The sequence below is a fragment of the Phyllostomus hastatus genome, unplaced genomic scaffold (assembly GCF_019186645.2).
Source record: "Phyllostomus hastatus isolate PE091 unplaced genomic scaffold, TTU_PhHast_1.1 phas_scaffold_501, whole genome shotgun sequence".
In the NCBI taxonomy this organism is placed as follows: domain Eukaryota; kingdom Metazoa; phylum Chordata; class Mammalia; order Chiroptera; family Phyllostomidae; genus Phyllostomus; species Phyllostomus hastatus.
The window spans coordinates 11518258-11538922 of record NW_025334033.1 but is presented as its reverse complement, the minus strand read 5'-3'; the positions used below and the strand labels follow the sequence as shown (position 1 = coordinate 11538922).

At 41.3% G+C, this 20665-nt stretch overlaps 2 protein-coding genes across 4 annotated transcripts in view; one reads left to right on the top strand and one right to left on the bottom strand.

Moving 5' to 3' along the window:
• Positions 1–5611, top strand: part of FRMD5 (FERM domain containing 5) — a 287226-nt gene extending 281615 nt beyond the window's left edge. Inside the window, exons 14-16 of one of the 3 annotated variants that reach the window (XM_045823690.1) lie at positions 1999–2342; positions 3191–3240; positions 3597–5611. In XM_045823690.1, coding sequence (XP_045679646.1) covers positions 1999–2342; positions 3191–3240; positions 3597–3603 — 401 coding nt within the window. In that variant the 3' untranslated portion in view covers positions 3604–5611. Of the gene's footprint in view, positions 1–1998 lie in introns of all 3 variants that reach the window. The other 2 variants (XM_045823692.1, XM_045823689.1) reach the window with 2 other exon arrangements.
• A 14122-nt stretch (positions 5612–19733) lies between these two features.
• The window catches only part of WDR76 (WD repeat domain 76), a 53144-nt gene continuing 52212 nt past the window's right edge, over positions 19734–20665 (bottom strand). The window contains exon 13 of the mRNA XM_045822959.1: positions 19734–20263. Within this exon, the coding sequence (XP_045678915.1) occupies positions 20008–20263 (256 nt within the window). The 3' untranslated portion in view covers positions 19734–20007. The remainder of the gene's footprint in view (positions 20264–20665) is intronic.

Genomic DNA, 20665 nt, shown 5'->3' with positions numbered 1-20665 from the left:
AAGCTGCTCATACTTTGAAAGATCTGGCAGTCAGAGCTGTCCCTGTGAGGGGACAGCCCCTCGATAGGGTGTGAGATGCCCTGTGCAAGGGGGCGCTGAGGTTCCAGAGGAAAGGGGGCCAGAGGAGTGGTTGGGAAAGGAGCTGCACCAACACCATGTGTGGTCAGGGCCTGAAGGTTTCAGTTTTATCAGAGACCCCATCATACACCCCCGGGCACGTGTTCTTCATGCTCACATGCACACGGGGGAGCAAGAGCAGGGACACTGGGGGAAACGGGTCAAAGGAGCAGCAAAAGTTTTGCCACAGGAAACAGGCTCTTAATGTCACATTATTGCACAAGAGTTTCTTGAGCAATTAGTACCTCAATCTAAGAAAGGTGCACGCTGTTGACTTAATTCATCCTGGCCCACTGTCCCCCTCCCCAGAAATTCCAACCACGTGATCATTAATTAGCACCATGAAATAGAAAGATGCTTGGATTCTGTCCTTGTCTTTGCCATTAACCAACCAACCACATGACTTCGGGAAAGTTCTGTAACCTCTCACACTCACTGCTTCATGGAGTTGTTGAAAGATAAAATGAAAGTGATTTAAAACGATTAAAACATTATACAAATTTAAGATTCTTAGCATAGGGACAAACAGAATGCAGCCAGGACCATGAGGAGCTCCTGAAAGCAGAGGTTGAGAGCATCAGCAGACGTGCTGATGGTGAGACACTGGGGAGTGTAGGTTGATAACGGGGCTGCCACCCACCCCACCCCCCCACCTCTTGTTTACAACCCAGATTCCAGGGTTCATTCCTCGGGAGAATCCTTAACTGTACTTGGTGTTGAAATGGGCTCCAGCAGGCTGGGCAGGCAGGCTGCCTGGGTGCCAATGGCTGTACCACAGGGGAGCCAAGGAAAGATGCAAAACACTTCTGAAAGGCCACTAGTGCCTTTTAAGAGAACTTTGGGCTTTTGAAGCTAGCCCTGCACCAGCAAACTCCCTAATCAGCCCTGGGAAGGTCAAGGTTTTACTTGTCTGGGAATCTGCTTCATTCTGGGGCAGTCAGGGTCAATTTCAGAGCAACAGACGGGGACTGGCTTCTTGTGTCATAGGCCATAAAGGCAGGGAGAACCACTGTGGCACCACCAAGATGGCTAGGAAAGGAAAATGCAGGTGAGGTGTTGAACCTGAAACGAGAAGCCATTTCCTTGAGAGCCACTCGGTGCCTCTGAGCCCATATCCTCCGGCCTGGGTGGCTGTCGTTGGGTTGCAGGAGTAACCAGCTCCTGTTTTTCCCTCCCAGAGCTTGAGCCCTGGAAAGAGAAATGTTCCATCTGGGAAAATAAAGAGATAGTGGGTAGTTTTAGGGGCCACAAGACCCCCTCTCTCCTAACAAATGTAAGAGAGTTTCCCCCTCACCCAGCAAGATCTCAAACTCCACTCTGCACTCTAGAGTGTCTAAAATAGGGAACCTCTCAGCCTATTCTGGACCCAGATCATTCAAAAGTGAAAGGAGAGGGAGCTGCCCAGGGCTACTTGCACTTCTCTCTCCGAGAGCCCTTAGGAAGGACAGGGTTTTCACATCCCACAAGGTCAGGATGGCTGGAACTGGGAGGCTGAAGAGACCAACAGCAATTGCAGAAACCCAAAAGATGGCCTCGCCAGCTCAAGCAGCTGTGGCTAGGTTGTTAAAAGGACGCTCGGCTCCAAAATCAGCATTAGATGAGGCCGAGCTACGCAAAACACGGCCTCATCCTCCCCATTCCTGCCTGGCAAGGCCCTCAGCCCAGGAGGCAAACCTGTGCTCCCTAAACCATGGCCCCAGTCCTCAATCGGAGGTAGTCTGCAATTCACATTCTCTTTCAGACTGCGGCCACAGATCAGGCCCAGGACACCAGATGCAGGAATGGTGCCATCTTTAACAAACATGGCCAAAACCAGAAGCAAAAAGAAAAAATGTGAGCACTGGGACAGAAAGCCAACTCATGCTCCTTTTTCCTTTCCAGGCCTTGAGTCCCTCCGGGACAGTGCCCATTCCACCCCGGTGCGTTCCTCCTCTCACGGGGACACCTTCCTGCCTCACGTGAGAAGCAGCCGGGCAGACAGCAATGAGCGAGTCGCAGTGATTGCGGACGAGGCCTACAGCCCTGCAGACAGTGTGCTGCCCACCCCTGTGGCCGAGCACAGCCTGGAGCTGATGCTGCTTTCCCGGCAGATCAATGGGGCCACCTGCAGCATCGAGGAGGAGAAGGAGTCTGAGGCCAGCACCCCAACTGCTGCCGATGTGGAGGCCCTTGGGGGAGAGCTGAGGGCCCTGTGTCAGGGGCACGGCAGGCCAGAGGAGGAACAGGTGAATAAGTTTGTTTTAAGTGTCCTCCGTTTGCTCCTTGTGACCATGGGACTCCTCTTTGTTTTGCTCCTCCTCCTGATCATCCTTACCGAGTCTGACCTTGACATTGCCTTTTTCCGCGATATCCGCCAGACTCCCGAGTTTGAACAATTCCACTATCAATACTTTTGTCCCCTCAGGCGATGGTTTGCCTGCAAAATCCGCTCAGTGGTGAGCCTGCTCATTGACACCTGAGAAGGCATGACTCCTCCCAGTAACTAGCCAGGTGGACCAAGGAGCCCGGCTACCTGTTCCCAGCAATGGGACCCATCGCGGAACCATCGGCACATGTACCAAGTCCTCCTTTCATGACTCAAAAGTCCACAGCCTAGGAGGGTTGTCTCCCAGAAGAAGAGAGGGATAGGCTCATGCCCTGTCTAAGCAAACTGGGAAAGCGCATTTCCTTCAGAGGTTCTCTCAAGAAAGGCTCGGCGACTCTTTCTCATCCTCCCAACTTGCAGGATAACTTTTGGTTTTGAATTTTGATTTTTCATAGATGTGTATTATTTTGAAAGTATCAAATAAAAATAATTTATTTTACTATTACCAATGATCACAGCAGTGTCACCCAGCAGGTGGGACACTAGTTGAGGACTAGAGAGCTGTTGTCTCGTGTGTTCTGCAGGAGCTGTCCTGCTGGGTTCCGGCAGGCTCGTCACAGCAGCCTCAGGGGCTAAGTTTTCTTGCCAGACACAGCTTTTTAAAAAGTAAACATCCTGTAGAATGATTAAATGGAAACTTGCTTCTTATGATGGTCTGAGCTGGATTTTCTTTTCCTTTTGTTTTTTTCCCCCCAAATCTGAGCACAGTGGGCATCTGAAGGGACCAGCGCTACAGCAGCAGCAGCAGCAGGGGTGGGGTAAGTCTGTCCCCTTAGACTAGATCCTAGTGGGCATCACCGTGAATTTTGTATAATGAACTTTACCTTCTGTAATTTTTTTCTGAAGAACCTCAAGACTTGTAGAGTGCTCCAGGGGCGTTAGATGAATTTGGTGGTACTAGAGATAGGAATTGTCAGAAACGTTGGACAAAGTGTAGTGAACAGAAGCCAGAACTGAGGTACCTGAGACTGCTGAGAGTCAGAGAGCAGTGCTTATTTTGTACAAGCCCCTCCCCAGCAAAAAAAAAAAAAAAAAGACTATTTCAACTTATATTTTAGCAACAAAATGTTATTTTCTTATCAATTCATATTTTGTTTTTACTTTATGGACTAAGAAAATAGAGCCTGACGAACTAAACGATGCAAGAAAGAAACTGATCCTGAGAATGAAAAGCCTCAGAAAATAGAATTCCAAGATCAACAAACAGCCTTGGAAGGGACCAGGAAAAGAATCTCTTTAAATAGGAGTTTTAACAGATGCCTACCAAGAAAGAAGGTGAACGTGGCAGAGACCAACACTTAGATGTAGAAATACTGCCCCCTAGGGTCACCCTCTGCATGAGGAAAATAAAAGCTGTAGGAAAAGAGCACTTGCCATCCTTGCTGGGGGAAGCCTCGGAAGCATGCAGAAGCATAGCAGGAAAGGGTGAGTGTGGGGTCCAAGGTTCGAGCTCGGCAACTGTTATAAACACTCACATGTGAGATCTTGTTTTCATCTCAGGGAGTGATTTCTAAGTCATCTGGGGCCTGAGGACTTATTGAAGGACGGTGAGTGGACAATTCCCGTGACCCTACACAATATGGAGCAGCTGCTGACACCTTCTGGTGGTGGGCAGTCCCAAATGAGAACAGAATGAGTCACTTAGATTTGCTCGCCCCTGGTTTGTCCCCTGAGATGGCAGAACCATGTCCGTGTATACAATGTAACAGCCTTTGAATAAAATGGGGTTTTTCTTTTGGGGTGGGCGGAGGGGTACATAATTTTAAATGCCCCTTCATTGAGACCAGGGGTTGGCAAACTTCTCCTGTAAAGTGCCAGGTAGTAAATTTTTTAATTTTGGTTCTGTGGGCCATACTCTACGGCAACTATTGAACTCTGCCGTTGTAGCACAAAAACAGCCAGAGGTATATATAAATATGTAAATGAAGGAGCAAGCCTGTGTTCCAATAAACCTTTATATTTATAAAAAGAGATGGTGAGCTGATTGGCCCACAAGCCATAATTTGCCAACCCTGATTTACACAATAAAACTGCCCCCTCCCAAGCTAGCAGAAAGAGGGTCGGCTCTGCTCCAGTTCCTGGCGTGAGTTAAAGATCCAGGGTGCTCGAACAACCAACCAGCAAGAGATGTCTGATTCCAAGATGAGTAAGACCAAGTACTGGAATGCTAAAACATGGCCAGAATCTAAGAGTGGAAGAGGGCTTGTCTGATCATTTCCATACCAGCAACAATTTGGGCAGAATTACAAACATCTATTTACCAAGAGATAAGACAAACCGAGGGAGATCCTAGTGAAGATTAGGGATCACTTAGAATTAACTAGCCACTGCCACTTGCCATCTACATAGGAAAGGCTTTATTTAGTACAGAATTAAAGTGGAAAAAGTAGACTCAGAGATGAAAAGGCTGTCAGGAGATAGGGGGCCGGTTTTAACCTGGATATCTACTGTCTTATGCAACATAGCAGATTACCTTTTAGTGTAGTGTTCCTACCTCAGTTTGTAGAATATGGTGTTTCTATGCAGTGAGTAATAGCCTTGACTCTGACCATTCATATTCACATTAGAAAATGATGTAGTATCCCATTTCTGGGTACATTTCTTGTGTCTAGAGTCCTAACAGTACAATAGTCCACACCAATTCCAACAGCTAGATTTTTTCTCTCTGAATAGAAACTTTCAGACTAATTGTTTTCCAGGGCTTATCCCAGAAAATACCGATAGAAAGGTTTCCTTCAATTTGCTTTTCAAATAGTGCTTGAATAACAAACTTCCTTTGTTGGTGACTAGTCTTTTTTGATATCTCCCCATCATTAAAAATTGTTCAAGTTTCTAACCTGGTTTTACTGTGTTCCACTCTGTCTCTTATTTTCTCTCAATTAATTTGATCTCATTGAAAAAGCAATGGTTTCCATAGCTTCATCTATCAGAGGAAATAAAACTCTTACTAAAGAATAGTGTACTGCATCTTTAAGCAGTAGAGGGTAAACTACCTGCAAATGTGAATTTCTTAGTTTCATTAAAAAATAGTTGTTAACCTTTCGTGTGCCAAAAAATCTCAGTTACATTTTCCTCCAAAGCAATGTACTTTTTTCTACATATTCAGTATGTAGTTAGCATAAAATCATTGGTGCCATGAAAATTATTTTTAAACTTAAATAAATATTTAAATATCATAAAAGAGTAGACTCTTTTTTAACTTGTATCCTGTCTCACTCTCTCCTCAAAGTTACCAGCACACACAGATAAAAGGATGCCTGTGGGATATACACAGACTGCCATTCGCCACTGGAATCAAAATAATCATTTTGCTTAGAAGCTGTAAGTGTGAAATAATTTTATAGAAGAATTATACCTCTTTTTTCTGATGAGGAAAACCAAGAAGTGATTCTCCCAAGGTTATATAGTCTTGGAGCCCAAGTGGCACCCAGGTAATCCAGCCTCTAGACCAGCATCAAATAAAAGGGAGAAAACACTTCCTGTGAAAGGAACAGAAGGATACCACCACCACCGTAACAAACTTCATACTGACAACTCACAAAATACATTCCTGTGACATTGTCTCATCTGAGTATGTAACCATCACTCTGTGGCTACAAAGTTGGCCGTGGTCTTATAAATTCCATGAGGATAAAAGGTGAAAGGCCTATTGTGCTAGCCTATTACCTAATCTTCCTGTCTTCAGTCCTCCCAGCCCTCCAACCCTCTGTTATGCTGAAGATCATCTTCCTGAAGCACTGATGAAGTTATGTCACTCAGCCCCCAAATTTTCAGAGGTTACCATTTACTTACCTATAAAATGATACCTATTTCCTATCCCTAGTGGAGGTTTGTTTTTGGTTTTGTTTTTTTTAAACAATAAAAGCCTTTCTTAAAGTGATCTGACGAATAAAAAGCATAAGAAGAACCAATGGATATCAGTGGTTTCCCAGATCCTACAGATTTACAGCAGCCACCTTCTTCGGATACTTAGGCATCGGCCCCCTCAGCTTAGGGTTCCTCAGCCATAACCAGGCCCCTCTGCACCCGAACACACTTGTGGTTTTAGCTCTTGAACAGGCCTCCTCTACAGCTTGCCAATGGAGTGGAGCAAGCTGCCAAAAGACTTTTTTAAAACGTTTCTTCTTTCACAGCTTCCATTTTAGCAAAAAATACCTTAAAATGTTGTATTCCTCACTCTGTATAATTGGGCTAAATGTTATCTTCCTCACAAAATTCTATCTTTTCATTTAAAATTCCCAACACTTATATCCAAGTGAACCAGAATATTGGTCTATGCAGGGATGTCCAACCTTTTGGCATCTCCAGGCCACATTGGAAGCAGAGTTGTCTTGGGCCACACATTAAATACATTGCGACATGTAATCACACACACACAAAATCTCATGATGTTTTAAGTAAATTTACGATTTTGTGTTGGGACACATGCAGGCCACAGGTGGTTCACCCCCTGGTGCTGTCTTGGAAATAAAACTCAGTCCTAGCTATCAATATCATACTAAAAAGGAAAAGAAATTTTAAAGTACTCTTTGGGCCCTGGCTGGGCAGCTCAGTTAGTTAGAGTGTTGCCCTGATACACCAAGGTTGTGGGCTCAGTCTCCCATCAGGGCACACACAAGAAGCAACCAGTGAATGAATGCATACATAAGTGGAACAACAAATCGGCATTTCTTGTTTCCCTCATTTTCTCTCTCTCCCTCCCACCCTATGACTCTCAAGTCAATAAATTTAAGAAAAAAATTTTTGAAAGTATTCTCTGTACAAAAAAAAGTACTAAGTCAGAAGGGACAGCCTCACAAACAGGATGCCTAAATTTTTTTGGAATCTAAAGTTAGAGGGCATATAATTCTTGCTCTTGGGTTTGATATAAAAGACATGTGTATGCTCTCCCCACCTTCCCATGTCTGTACACTGGATGAAAGGATTTAAATCTCTGTATCCACAGCCCTTAGCTCCCCTGCTTTCCTGGAGAAATGCCTTTGCAAAGTCTTCTCTGTGGAAAGGAAACTCAAAGGCCAAAATACTAAAAAAGGACTTAACTCAGGCTCTATCAATTCCTAATCATTTACAGTCTGCCCAAGGCTGACCAAGTCTGTCCGCCCAAAATGAGAACTGTTTTCTTCCTCCTTAAAGAAAAAAAAAAAAGCACCAGTTATCCCAAAGAAAATAACAAGTGGAATTCAGAGCTTATACAGGTAAGAGACATCATAAAGGCCAACTTACAAAAAGGGTTTATCCTGAAGGGAAAGAGTACAGTCATAATACATGAATAACCACAGAACCCACAAAGCTTTAACCAAGTCTCTGGGAGAAATACCTTTCACAACAGACTGCAATTTAAGGATGTCCTGAGAGAGACAGTTTTCTTTTATGTGCTTTCTAGAGTTAAATTATTACGCCATTATAGAATTTATCACTGAGTAACAAGTCCCCACTCACATTCCTGCACTGCCTCAAGAAGAGAGAACTCTATTAAAGTGGAATTGAATATAAATAGCACCATTTATGAAGCTACATTGTCAAAAGAAATCACAAAAGTGAAAAGCATGAAGAATTTGCTCACATTTACTGCAGAAGCCCGGCAATTACCATCAAAGCTTAAATGATGGTACTAATTTGATTGAGAGTCATTATTAAAATAAAAAAACACTCCCCACAGAACTAGCCATTCTAGAACCTGTGAAATTAAGCAGTGCAGAAAGGAGAAAGGAAACCAAAAGGCTTTGTTCACTACTGCAAGGGTAGATTAAACATAATTCAACCTCACTTATCTTTACTTTCCATTTCATAAATTAATATTTCTACCTCCCTTATACATTTCTATATTCATATCATCAAGAAAATAGAGAATTCCTATTCCTTATAAACACCCATAACTTTTAATAAACTAAGCATCAAAACACCTAGATTTTAATTACAGAGATGGAATTTAGGGGAAAATTGTTCTTTAAGGAAATTATACACTTCCACTTACAATGTATGCAATTATGATAAGAATATTTTCTCTTAGAATTCAAACATATTGCTGAAGCTATTAACAATAGCCTTTCAGTAGTATTTTGACAATGAAGAACAGTGAAAAACATTGGATAGGTAATGTCACACAGTAACATCAGTCACTGATTTAACAGCTCCACTTCCAACAAAAGAACTGCAATAACAACTTCTGGCCAAGATGGAGGCATAGGTAGATACACTGCCTCCTCCCATAACCAAAAGGAGGACAACAACACATTTAAAAATAAAACAACCAGAACTGACAGAAAATCGAACTGTATGGAAGTCTGACAACCAAGGAGTTAAACAAGAAATACTCATCCAGACCAGTAGGAGGGGTGGAGATGGGCAGCAAGGCAGCAGCTGGTGGAGCAGGCAGTCCCACATTTGTGTACAGGTAAACCAAGAGGAACAACTGTGGAGCGACACAAACTGTGCAACCCAGGGTTCTGGCACAAGGAAATAAAGCCTCAAAACCTCTGACTGGAAAAAAACTATGGGGATTGAGGCAGAGGAAGAAATTCCCAGCCTCACAGGAGAGTTTGTTAGAGAGACCCACAGGGTCCTAGAATGTACACAAGCCCACCCACTTGGAATCAGCACCAGAAGGGCCCCGTTTGCTTGTGGGAAATAGGGGAAGTGCCTGAAAATGGGCTGAGAGCTGAATAAGCAGCATTGTTCCCTCTTGGACCCCTCCCTGATATAGAGCACCACAGTGCAATGATGTGGGTTGCCCTGCCCTGGAGAATACCTAAGACTCCTTCCCTTATTATGTAACAGGTGCACCAAGACAAAAAAAAAATATGGCCCAATTAAAGAACAGATCGAAGCTCAAGAAAAAATACAACTAAACAGTGAAAAGATAGCCAATCTATCAGATGCACAATTCAAAACACTGGTAATCAGGATGCTCACAGAAATGGTTGAGTATGGTCTCAAAATAGAGGAAAAAGTGAAGCCTATGAAAAGTGAAATAAAGGAAAATGTACAGGGAACCAACATTGACAGGAAGGAAACCAGGACTCAAACCAATGGTTTGGAGCAGAAGGAAGAAATAAACATTCAGCCAAAACAAAATGAAGAAACAAGAATTCAAAAACATAAATAGAGGCTTAGGAACCTCCAGGACAACTTTAAACATTCCAACGTCCAGATCATAGGGGTGCCAGAAGGAGAAGAGGAAGAGCAAGAAATGGAACTCTTGTTTGAACAAATAATGGAGAACTCCCCCAATCTGGCAAAGGAAATAGACTTCCAGGAAGTCCAGGAAGCTCAGAGAGTCCCAAAGAAGTTGGACCCAAGGAGGAACACACCAAGGCACATCATAATTACATTAGCCAAGATTAAAGATAAGAAGAGAATCTTAAAAGCAGCAAGAGAAAAGGAGATAGTTACCTACAAAGGAGTTTCCATGAGACTGTCAGCTGACTTCTCAAAAGAGACCTTGCAGGCAAGAAGGCCTGGAAAGAAGTATCCAAAGCCATGAAAGGCAAGGGCCTACATCCAAGATCATTCTATCCAGCAAAGCTATCATTTAGAATGGAAAGGCAGATAAAGTGCTTCCCAGATAAGGTCAAGGTAAAGGAGTCCATCATCACCAAACCCTTATTATATGCAATGTCAAAGGGCCTTATCTAAGAAAAAGAAGATCGAAAATATGAACAGTAAAATGACAACAAACTCACAGCTGTTAATAACTGAATCTAAAAAGAAAAACAGGGCAAGATGGAGGAATAGGTGGACGCACCGTACCTCCTCACACAACCAAGATTAGAACAACAATAATTTACAGACAGAATAACACCCAGAACTGATAGAGGATTTATCTGAATGGAAGTCGGACAGCCAAGAAGTTGAAGTAGACCCGTACATCCAGACTGGTAGGAGAAGACGAGCCGGGCGGGCGCGGGGCTGGCGCAGGTCGGCGGTGCTCGGAGGTGGGGGAAAATTTGGCACGAAATCGGCACAACAGCCATCCGGGGTGCAAGAATGCAGCGGTGATCCCTGAGTACGCAAGCTGCGGCTGGCGGAGCCAGTGAGGCGGCGATTGTGGACCAGGACAGGGCTCACAGCCCAGGATCCCAGAAAAGGGTCTGAGCCCAGGAGAACGGAACAACCACCATTGTTCCCTCCCGTCCCCGCCCCCGCCCCCACATATAATGTCACAATCTAGCGACTGGGGTGCCCAGCCCCGGTGAACACCTAAGGCTCCGCCCCCCACCGTAACAAGAGCGACCAGACCGGGGGAAAAAAAAGGAGAGACAGGGAAAGACATGTTTCCAACAGAACAGATCAGTCCCCCAGGACTCATCCTTTTGAGCGACCAAGAAATAGCCAATCTATCAGATGCACAGTTCAAAACACTGGTGATCAGAAAGCTCACGGAATTGATTGATTTTGGGTGCAAATTAGATGAAAAGATGCAGGTTACCATAAAAGAGATGCAGGAAGATACACGGAGGAGAGCCAATAGTGAAAAGAAGGAAACTGAGTCTCAAAACAATACAGTGGACCAGAAGGAAGATAGAATCAACCAAGCAGGAAAGCATGATGAAATAAGAATTCAAAAAAACAAGGAGAAGCTTAAGAGCATCCAGGACACCTTTAAACGTTCCAATATCCGAATTATAGGGGTACCAGAAGGGGAAGGGGAAAAGCAACAAATTGAGCACATATTTGAACAAATAATAAAGGAGAACTTCCCCAATTTGGCAAAGGGAACAGTCTTCCAAGAAATCCAAGAAGCTCCAAGAGCCCCAAAGAAGTTGGACCCAAGAAGAAACACACCAAGACACATCATAATTACATTAGCCAAGGTAAAAACGAAGGAGAGAATCCTAGAAGCAGCAAGAGATAAGGGGACAGTAACCTGCAAAGGAGTTCCCATCAGACTGTCAGCTGATTTCTCCAAAGAGACCTTACAGGCAAGAAGGAGCTGGAAAGATATATTCCAAGTCATGAAAGACAAAGACCTACATTCCAGATTGCTCTATCCAGCAAAGCTTTCATTTAGAATGGAAGGGCAGATAAAGTGCTTTTCAGATAAGGTCAAGTTAAAGGAGTTCATCATCACCAAGCCCTTATTTTATGAAATGCTAAAGGGACTTATCTAAGAAAAGAAGATAAAGAAAAAACATGTATAGTAAAAGGACAACAAACTCACAATTATTAACAACCACACCTAAAGCAAACCCAAAAGAAACTAAGTAAACAACTAGAACAGGAACAGAACCACAGAAATGGAGGTCACATGGAGGGTTAGCAACAGGGGGGTGGGAGGAGGAGAGAGGGGGAAAAGGTATAGAGAATAAATAGCATAGAATGTAGGTTGAAAATAGGGAGAGGGCAAGAATAGTACGGGAAATGTAGAAGCTAAAGAACTTATAAGTATGACACATGGACATGAACTAAAGGGGGGGGAATGTGGGTGGGAGAGGGGGTACAGGGTGGAGGGGAGAGAAGGGGGGAAATGGGACAACTGTAATAGTGTAATCAATAAAATATATATATAAAAAAAGAAAAACAAAAACAAACTAAGCAAACAACTAGAACAAGAACAGAACCATAGAAATGGAGGTAGGGTTACCAGCCGGGGAAGTGGGAAGAGGGGGAAAAGGTACAGGGAATAAGAAGCATAAATAGTAGGTAGAAAATAGGGGGAGGTTAAGAATAGTATAGAAAATGTTGAAGCCAAAGAATTTACATGTATGACCCATAGACATGAACTAAGGGGGGGGGGGGTGGGAGGGGCTGTGCAGGGCAGACTGGAATAAGGGGGAGACAATGGGACAACTCTAATAGCATAATAAATAAAATATATTTTTTTAAAAAATGAAAAAACTACAAAAATTGTCTTACTACACAAAAATGAGCAACATAAGGATAATAAGTATACCAGAAGGAGAGGAAAGGGAAAAGGGAACAGAAAGTCTATCAAACAATCAATGAGAACTCTCCATGGAAAGAACTGGATTTTAAAATAGAAGTTACCAGAACACCTAATTATATCAATGCAAAAAAGACCTTCTCCAAAACACATTTTATTCAAACTGCAAAACTCAATGACAAAGAAAGAATTCTCAAGGCAGCCAGGGAAAAATAAGACTGTAACAACCTACAAAGGAAAACCCTTTAGATTATAATCAGATTTCTCAGTAGAAACATCACAAGACAGGAATGGAAGGAAATTATCAAAATATTGAAAGACAGGAACCATCAGCCAAGGCTAATATACCCAGAAAAGTTATCCTTTAGATGTGAAGGAGAAATAATGGCTTTCCTAGATAAGTAAAAACAGAGAATTTACCACCACAAGACCAGCATTGCAAGAATTGTTTAAAGGAGCTCTTCTACCAGAAACAAAAAGACAAAAGCATACAAAAGTTTAAGTAAGATGACTAACAGAAGCAGGAAACAGAAAAACTACTTCAGAATAAAATATTAAACATTTATTTAAAAGATAAAGTTAAGCCCTGGCTGGTGTGGCTCAGCAGATTGAGCACAGGCCTGCGAACCAAAGGGTCGCTGGTTTGATTCCCAGTCAGGGCACATGCCTAGGTTGAGGGCCAGGTCCCCAGTTTGGGGCATGCAAGAGGCAACTACACATTGATATTTCTCTCCCTTTCTTTCTTCTTCCCTTCCCCTCTCTCTAAAAATACATAAATAAAATCTTTTTAAAAAAAGATAAAAGGAGGAAGGACATTTTAAAATGTTGCAATTTGGTAACAAATGTACAATGTAAAAAGGTATAGTTTATGACAAAAAATATCAAAGGCAAGAGAAAGACTGAATGGGTACAGGTGAATGAAGATACAAGGCAATCAGAAGAATGAGCACTATTTGATCTATAAGACATTTTACAAGTTTAATAGTAACCACAAAACAAAAATCCATAGTTGAGACTCTAAACATTTAAAAAAATCATAGAAAACTGTCGAACGAAAATAGCACAAAATCACAAGGGAAGAGAAACAATGGAATTATAGAGCAACTAAAAGATAAAATGGTTGTTAAGTCCTCATACATCAATAATCATCCTAGGTGACAAGCGCGCAGGGCGAGCGGTGCCCACAGGCCAGCACCCAGGATGCGGAAGTGGCCAAGGAGGCTAGTCTAGCACACCTGGACCCGGAGCTCCCGCGGAGGTCGCCTTCGTCATCCACCACGCAGGGAGACCACGCTCCCTCAGCCCACAAAGGTGATAAGTCGCTGAGGAGGCAGCCAGCGCTGCGCTGCCGGACCCCAGGAAGAGGAAGCAGCTTGGTGGAGGGAGGGCACCGGCGTCCCTGAGGCAAAGGCCGCAGGTGCGTGGTGCAGTGATTGGCCCTATCGCTCTGCCTGGTCCCCAGCCCCAAGTGAGGTGGTCCAGCTGCAACCCCTTCTGCTCAGCCACTGAAGGCCCAATGACAGCAGCGGGCCCACAGGCTGAGCCAGAGCCAGCAAGACTGGCAGTACTTCGAGCTGTGCAGAAAGATGGAGAACCTGCTGTGCTGGAGCCACGGTGTCAGCTCCTTCTACTGCACAAGGAGCATGAGCTCCAGGACTGAAGGACACACAAGCTCATGTGCCAGAGCAGTGAGGGCGCTCCTGGCCATGAGTTGGTCTCATACCCACACCCCGCAAGCCCACCCCTAAAAAGCCGCCCAGGGCCACCTCAGTCAGGGAGGCCAGGAAAGAGACACAGCGCCAGGACAGTGCCACCCCACCGGATGAGGTCAAGGCAAAAGCCAAGCCCATGGTGGCCACATCCCGCCTCGCACACAGTCCAACAGCCAGGGCCCGGTAGCCCAGGCAGAGCCCGCAACAGAGGGGCTACTGGGCTGATCGTAGCTGTTCCAGGGGAAGGCGAACCTGAACCCACTGAGCAATGCACTGGACAAGAGGCTGAGGTAAGGCAGTCGCCTGCAGCCCCAGGCTGACAAAACTGCTGCCAGCCCTGAGGCTGGCGCAGGAGTACATCGTGCCAAGCATGGCATCTGCATAGTCAATGGCTTTCTGGGCAAGGAGATGAGGCAGCTGATCGGCCAGGAGGTGCACACCCTGCATGACCCTGGCAAGTTCATAGACAACCAGCTGATCAGTCAGAAGAATAACTCAACCGAGCACATCTGAGATGATAAATCACCTGGATCGAGGGCAAGAAGCCTGGCTGCAAAACCGCTGGGCTGTTCATGAGCAGCAAGAACAACCTAAAATACCACTGTGGCGGGGAAGCTGAGCAACTACAAAAATCAATGGCTGGACGAAAGCCACCATTGCTTGTTATCCAGGCAATGGAACAGAATATGCAGGTCATGTTGATAATCCAAATGGAGACAGAAGGTGTGTGACATGACAAAGACTAAGAAAGGTGAGAGAGGTGTAAGGGTTGAACTAAATAAACCTCCTGATTCAATCAGTAAAGATGTCTTATAGAGAGACTCTGATCCAGCAATACCTTACTTCACCTACAATAATTGTTGATACTGTTTGTTAACTTTCGACTACAAATAAATGGATAAAGAAAAATAGACAACCAGGTGACATTTTAATAAGGAAACAGAAACAACTTTTTTGTGTTGCATCAGGAAGTTTTGACTGTGGCTTTGTACTGCATCACTGACTCCAAACCTGTGACTGCTCATGGGAAGAATATAAGCTATCAACTGAAAATGGTCCTTACATCTGCATATGATATAAGTGCCCTAGGTAGAATTATTTCATTCTTATATTTTGCCATATCTGTCATCCAGCTGAGTTCATTTCATCTCTCCCTTTTTTATATAGTCAAGTTTAAATATGACGTAATTTTTATATGATCACGTACAATTTATCAAAACTGAACTGAGGAAAAATTAAAGTATTATTCCCCAAAATAACACCAATCTATTTTTGTGAACCTCTTTATACTATTAAATTTTGCCCTAAAAGGACTCTTATAATGATTGTTGCCATTATTAATTAATTTTATTTTTACTTAAAATAAGGAGTACTTTAATTACCAGCTGAAAATCAGACTGTTTTCTAGTCCTGCCTTACACTAATTTGAACTCTTAAAAATTGCTGCTGTTGTTTTTTTGGCATTGTTAATAATGGAACATAACAGTAAAACCATCACCATTTACTACCCTAAATGTAAATGGACAGAATTCACTAATCAAAAGGCACAGAATAGCAAAATGGATTAAGAAACAAGACCCAACTATATGTGACCAGCAGATGATCCATCTCAACGATGAAGACAGATATAGGCTCAAAATGAATGAGACAGAAGATGAAACTTCAAGCAAACAGCATCCAGAGAAGAGCAGGGCTAGAGCACTTTTGTATCAGGACAAAATAGATTTCAAGACAAAAAAGGTAACAAGACAAAGATGGACATTTTATAATAATAGAGGGGACAACTCATCAAGATATAACACTTATCAATATATCCAACCCAACCTGGAGCAACAAAATATATAAAGCAATTACGAACAGACCTAAAGGGAAAAACTGACAAAAAAACAATTATAGTAGGGGACCTGAATACCCCATTGATGGCAATGGATATATTATCCAGACAGAAAAAAATCAATAAGAAAAGTCTTAAATAACACATTAGACCACATGTACATAGTAGATATTTATAGAACTTTCCACCACAAAACAAAAAAATATACATTGTTCTCAAGTGCAAATAGAACATTCTCAAAGATAGACCATACGTTAGGTCATAAAACTAGTCTGAATAAATTTAAAACTAAAATCATGCCAAGTATATTTTATGACCACAACAATATGAAAATGGAAATTAAATACAAGAGGAAAGCTGAAAAAAAACAAAAATATGTGGAGATAAAACAAGCTACTGAACAACTACTGGGTCAAAGAAGAAATAAGAGATCGAAAGATACTTACAGACAAATTAAAAAAAACGCAACATATCAAAACTGTTGGGATGCGGCAAAAGCAATAAGAAGGACAGATATATAGCACTACAGGCCACCTACCTTCAGAAACAAGAAAAATCTTTAATAAGTAATCTTACCTTAAAGAACTAAGGGAAAAAAGAATGAACAAAGCCCAAACACAAAATCAGTAGAAGAAAGCAAATAGTAAAAATCAGTGTGGAAATAGAGAACAAAAAGACTAAAAAAAAATTAATGAAACAAAGAGCTGGTTCTTTCAAAAGATAAAATTGAAAAACCTCTGGCCAGACTCACTAAGGGGAAAAAAAAGATTCCAATAAATAAAATTAGGTATGAAAGACTAATTACAATAGACACCACAGAAATACAAAAATTATACAAGGACACAATGAAATGCTATATGCCACTAAATGCAATAATCTATAAGAAATGCACAAATTCCTAGAAATATACATCCTTCCTAGACTGAATCATGGAAAACTAGAAAACCTAAATAGACCAATCACTAGTAAGAAAATTGACACAGTAATAATAATAAAAAAAAAAAAAACTACCAAAAAACAAAAGTCCAGGACAAGACAGCTTCACTAGTGAACTCTATCAAACATTCAAAGATTTCCTACCCTGGTCCCCCTGAAAAAAAAAAAAATGAAGGCAAGGGAATACTTCCTAACTCATTTCATAAGGCTACAATTCAATAAATTTAAAAACTAAAGTGAAAATATTTTTAAAAAAAAGAAAAGAAAATTACAGGCCCATATCTCTGGTGACCTTAGATGCAAAAACATCCTGAACAAAAACTAATGTATCAAATACAATCACACATTAAAAAGACCATACATCATGATCAAATGGAGTTCATTCCAGGGATGCAAGGATGGTTTAACATTCACAAATCAATCAATGTGATACACCATATTAACAAAATAAAAGTTAAAAATCAAGGGCCATATCAATAGATACAGAAAAGGCATTTGAGAAGATACAACATCCATTTAAGATTAAAACATTCAATTGAATGGATACAGATGAAAGTACCTCAACATAAAAGCCATATAGGATAAATGCTCAATTAATATCATACTCAATGGTGAAACTCTGAAAGCTTTTCCTCTATGATCAGGAAAAAGACAAGGATGCCCACCTTACCACTGTCATTCAAAACAGTATGAGAAGTCCTAGCCAGAGTAATTAAATAAGAAAAAGAAATAAAAGGCATCCAAATTGTGAATGAAAAAGTAAAACTGCCACTATTTAGAGATGACATCATTTTATACTAGAAAACCCTAAAAATTCCACCAGAAAAACTATTAAAAATAATAAATATAGCCCTGGCTGGCATAGCTCAGTGGATTGAGCACAGGTTGCGAACCAAAAGCATCGCAGGTTCGATTCCCAGCCAGGGTACATGCCTGGATTGCAGGCCACGGCCCCCAGCAACCGCACATTGATGTTTCTCTCTCTCTTTCTCCCTCCCCTCCCTCTCTAAAAATAAATAAATAAAATCTTAAAAAAATAATAATATAGTAAAGTTGCAGAATTCAAAATCAATGTACAAAAATCCTCTGCATTCTTATATACTAACAAAATATTTAAAAAAGAAATGAAGAAAACAACCTCATTTACAATTGCAACAATAAAGATACAATAGCTAGGAATAAACTTAACAAAGGGCATGAAGGACCTGTACACTGAAAACTATAAGACATTGTTAAAAGAAATTGAAGACACAAAGAAATGGAAAGATATTCTGTGTTCATGGGCTGGAAGAATTACCATTGTTAAAATGGCATTATTATCTAAAGCAATATACAGATTTAAAGTAATCCCTAGCAAAACCCCAAGGCACTTTTCACAGAAACAGAAAAAAAAACCCCTCAAATTTGTATGAAACCATAAAGCTCTTAAAGAGCTAAAGCAATCTTGAGAAAAAAGAACAAAGCCAGAGTTATCATACTGGCCTCAAACTACACTACAAAGCTATAGTAATCAAAACAGTATAGTACTGCCCCAAAAAACAGAGACTAACCAATAAAACAATAATTAGAGTACAAAAATAAACCCACACGTACATAGGCAACTAATTTTCAACAATGGAGTCAAAAACATACAATGGAAAAAGTAAAGTCTCTTCAATAAATATACAGAAAACTGGAAAGCAACACACGAAACAATAAAAGTAGACAATCTGACACCATACACAAAAATTAACTCAAATGGATTAAAGACTTGAATATAAAACCTGAAACAATAAAATACATAGAAAACATAGACACTAAACTTACAGAGATTGGTCTCACAGTTTTTGTAAACTTGACTCCAAAGGCAAGGGAAGTAAAAGCAAAAATAAATGAACAGGACTACATCAAACTAAAAACACTTCTGCATCAACAAAACAACAAGGTGACCAACCAAATAAGAGAAGGTATTTTCAAACAATACCTCTGATAAGGGGCTAATATTTAATATGCAACTCAACATCAAAAAATAAACAATCCAATTAAAAGATGGACAGAGGACCTGAATAGGCAATTTTCTAAAGAAGACATACAAATGGCCAACAGATATATTAAAAGATGCTCAACATCACTAGTCATAAAGGAAATGCAAATCCAAACCACAATGAAATACCACCTCCCACCTGTTTCAATGGTTATTATCGGTAAGACAAGAACTAACAGTGTTGGAAAAAACATGAAAAGGAAACCTCACACACAGTGGTGGGTATGTAAATTGGCACAGCCACGATGAGAAACTGTATGGCGGTTGCTCAGAAAATTAAGAGTAGAACTACCATAAGACTCAGCAACCCCTCTTCTGGGTATCTACCAAAAAAAACTGAAAAGACTTATTTGTAAGGACATACATACCCTGTGTTCACTGCAGCATTATTCACAATATCCAAGACATAGAAACAACCTAAGTGTCCCTCAACAGATGACTGGATAAAGAAGATGTGGTGTAATGGCGTAAGTACCATGGAATACTGCACAGCCATACAGAGATGAGATATTGCTATTTGCAACAACATGGATGGATCTTGACAGTATTATGCTAAATAAAGTAAGCTAAATATAAAAGGACAAGAACCACGACTTCACGCATATGTGGGATATAAAACAAAAAGCAACAAACAAAAAAACCCCTCATATATACAAACAACAGAATAGTGGTTACCACAGAAGAGGGGTTGGGGGAAAACAAAGAGGGTGAAGGGGGTCAAATATACAGTACCAGAAGGCTAGACTTTGGACAGTGAACACACAACAGAGTATATAGATGTGGTAGTATAAAGACATATGCCTGAAACTTACATGATGTTATCATTAACCAATGTCGCTCCAATAAATTTTTTAAAAACAATATCAGACCACAAAAGTTTTTAATTCTTATCATTCAAAGCTTTAAAACTGATAATGTTACAATTTCTCAACACACTGCTTGATTAAAGTGCTGAAGGCATCATAGCCTCCCTCATATTTCCTCCCCATCCTGTGGAAACAATCTCCAAGGTTTCTCCCTCAATAAAAAAAAAAGCATTCTGAGTATAGCTATTAATAAAGCAATTTATATTTGCTAAATAAACACTAATTAATTTGAACAAACTAGTATTGCTAAACCAAAAACCCAGCAACTTTCTTAACTCATAAAAACATGTATCTTCCCACTGGAATTACCTCCAGCCAAAATATACTGAGTTGGGTGCACAGCATTGATGGAACACACAGAGGCAAGGCATTCTCCATCAAGAAAAGAATGCACCCTCTTTCCTGTCTCATGGAAGATTTCCACCTGTCGTGGATGGGCCATGCTGCCAACTATGACACAGTCTTCTTGTTTAGGGTCCCACACAGCTTGAAATCTGGTCAGCCATCGCCCAGTAATGGTGTTGTGCCTAGTGAAAAAAAACAATTTAAGACAATTAAGTGGTAAATAACTCAGGGTAGCAATGGGCAGAGAGTAAAGATGGTATTGCTCCTAAATGCTGATTTTCTCTACCAAGGTCCTTCTTTAAGTTACTGAGTTACCATCAACCTAATCTCATCCTTCCTACAAGACCAAAACTCAGGCCCTATGTCAAGGTTGTAGGTTTGATCCCCAGTCAGGACACATACAAGAGGCAACCAATGAATATATAAATAAGTGGAAAAACAAAATCAATGGTTCTCTTTCAATCTCTCTCTCTCCCTGCCTTCCTCTCTAAAATCAATGAAAACATATCCTCAAGTGAGAATTTTAAAAATAAAAATCAATGTAATATATATACCACATTAACAGTATGAAGGACAAAAACCAT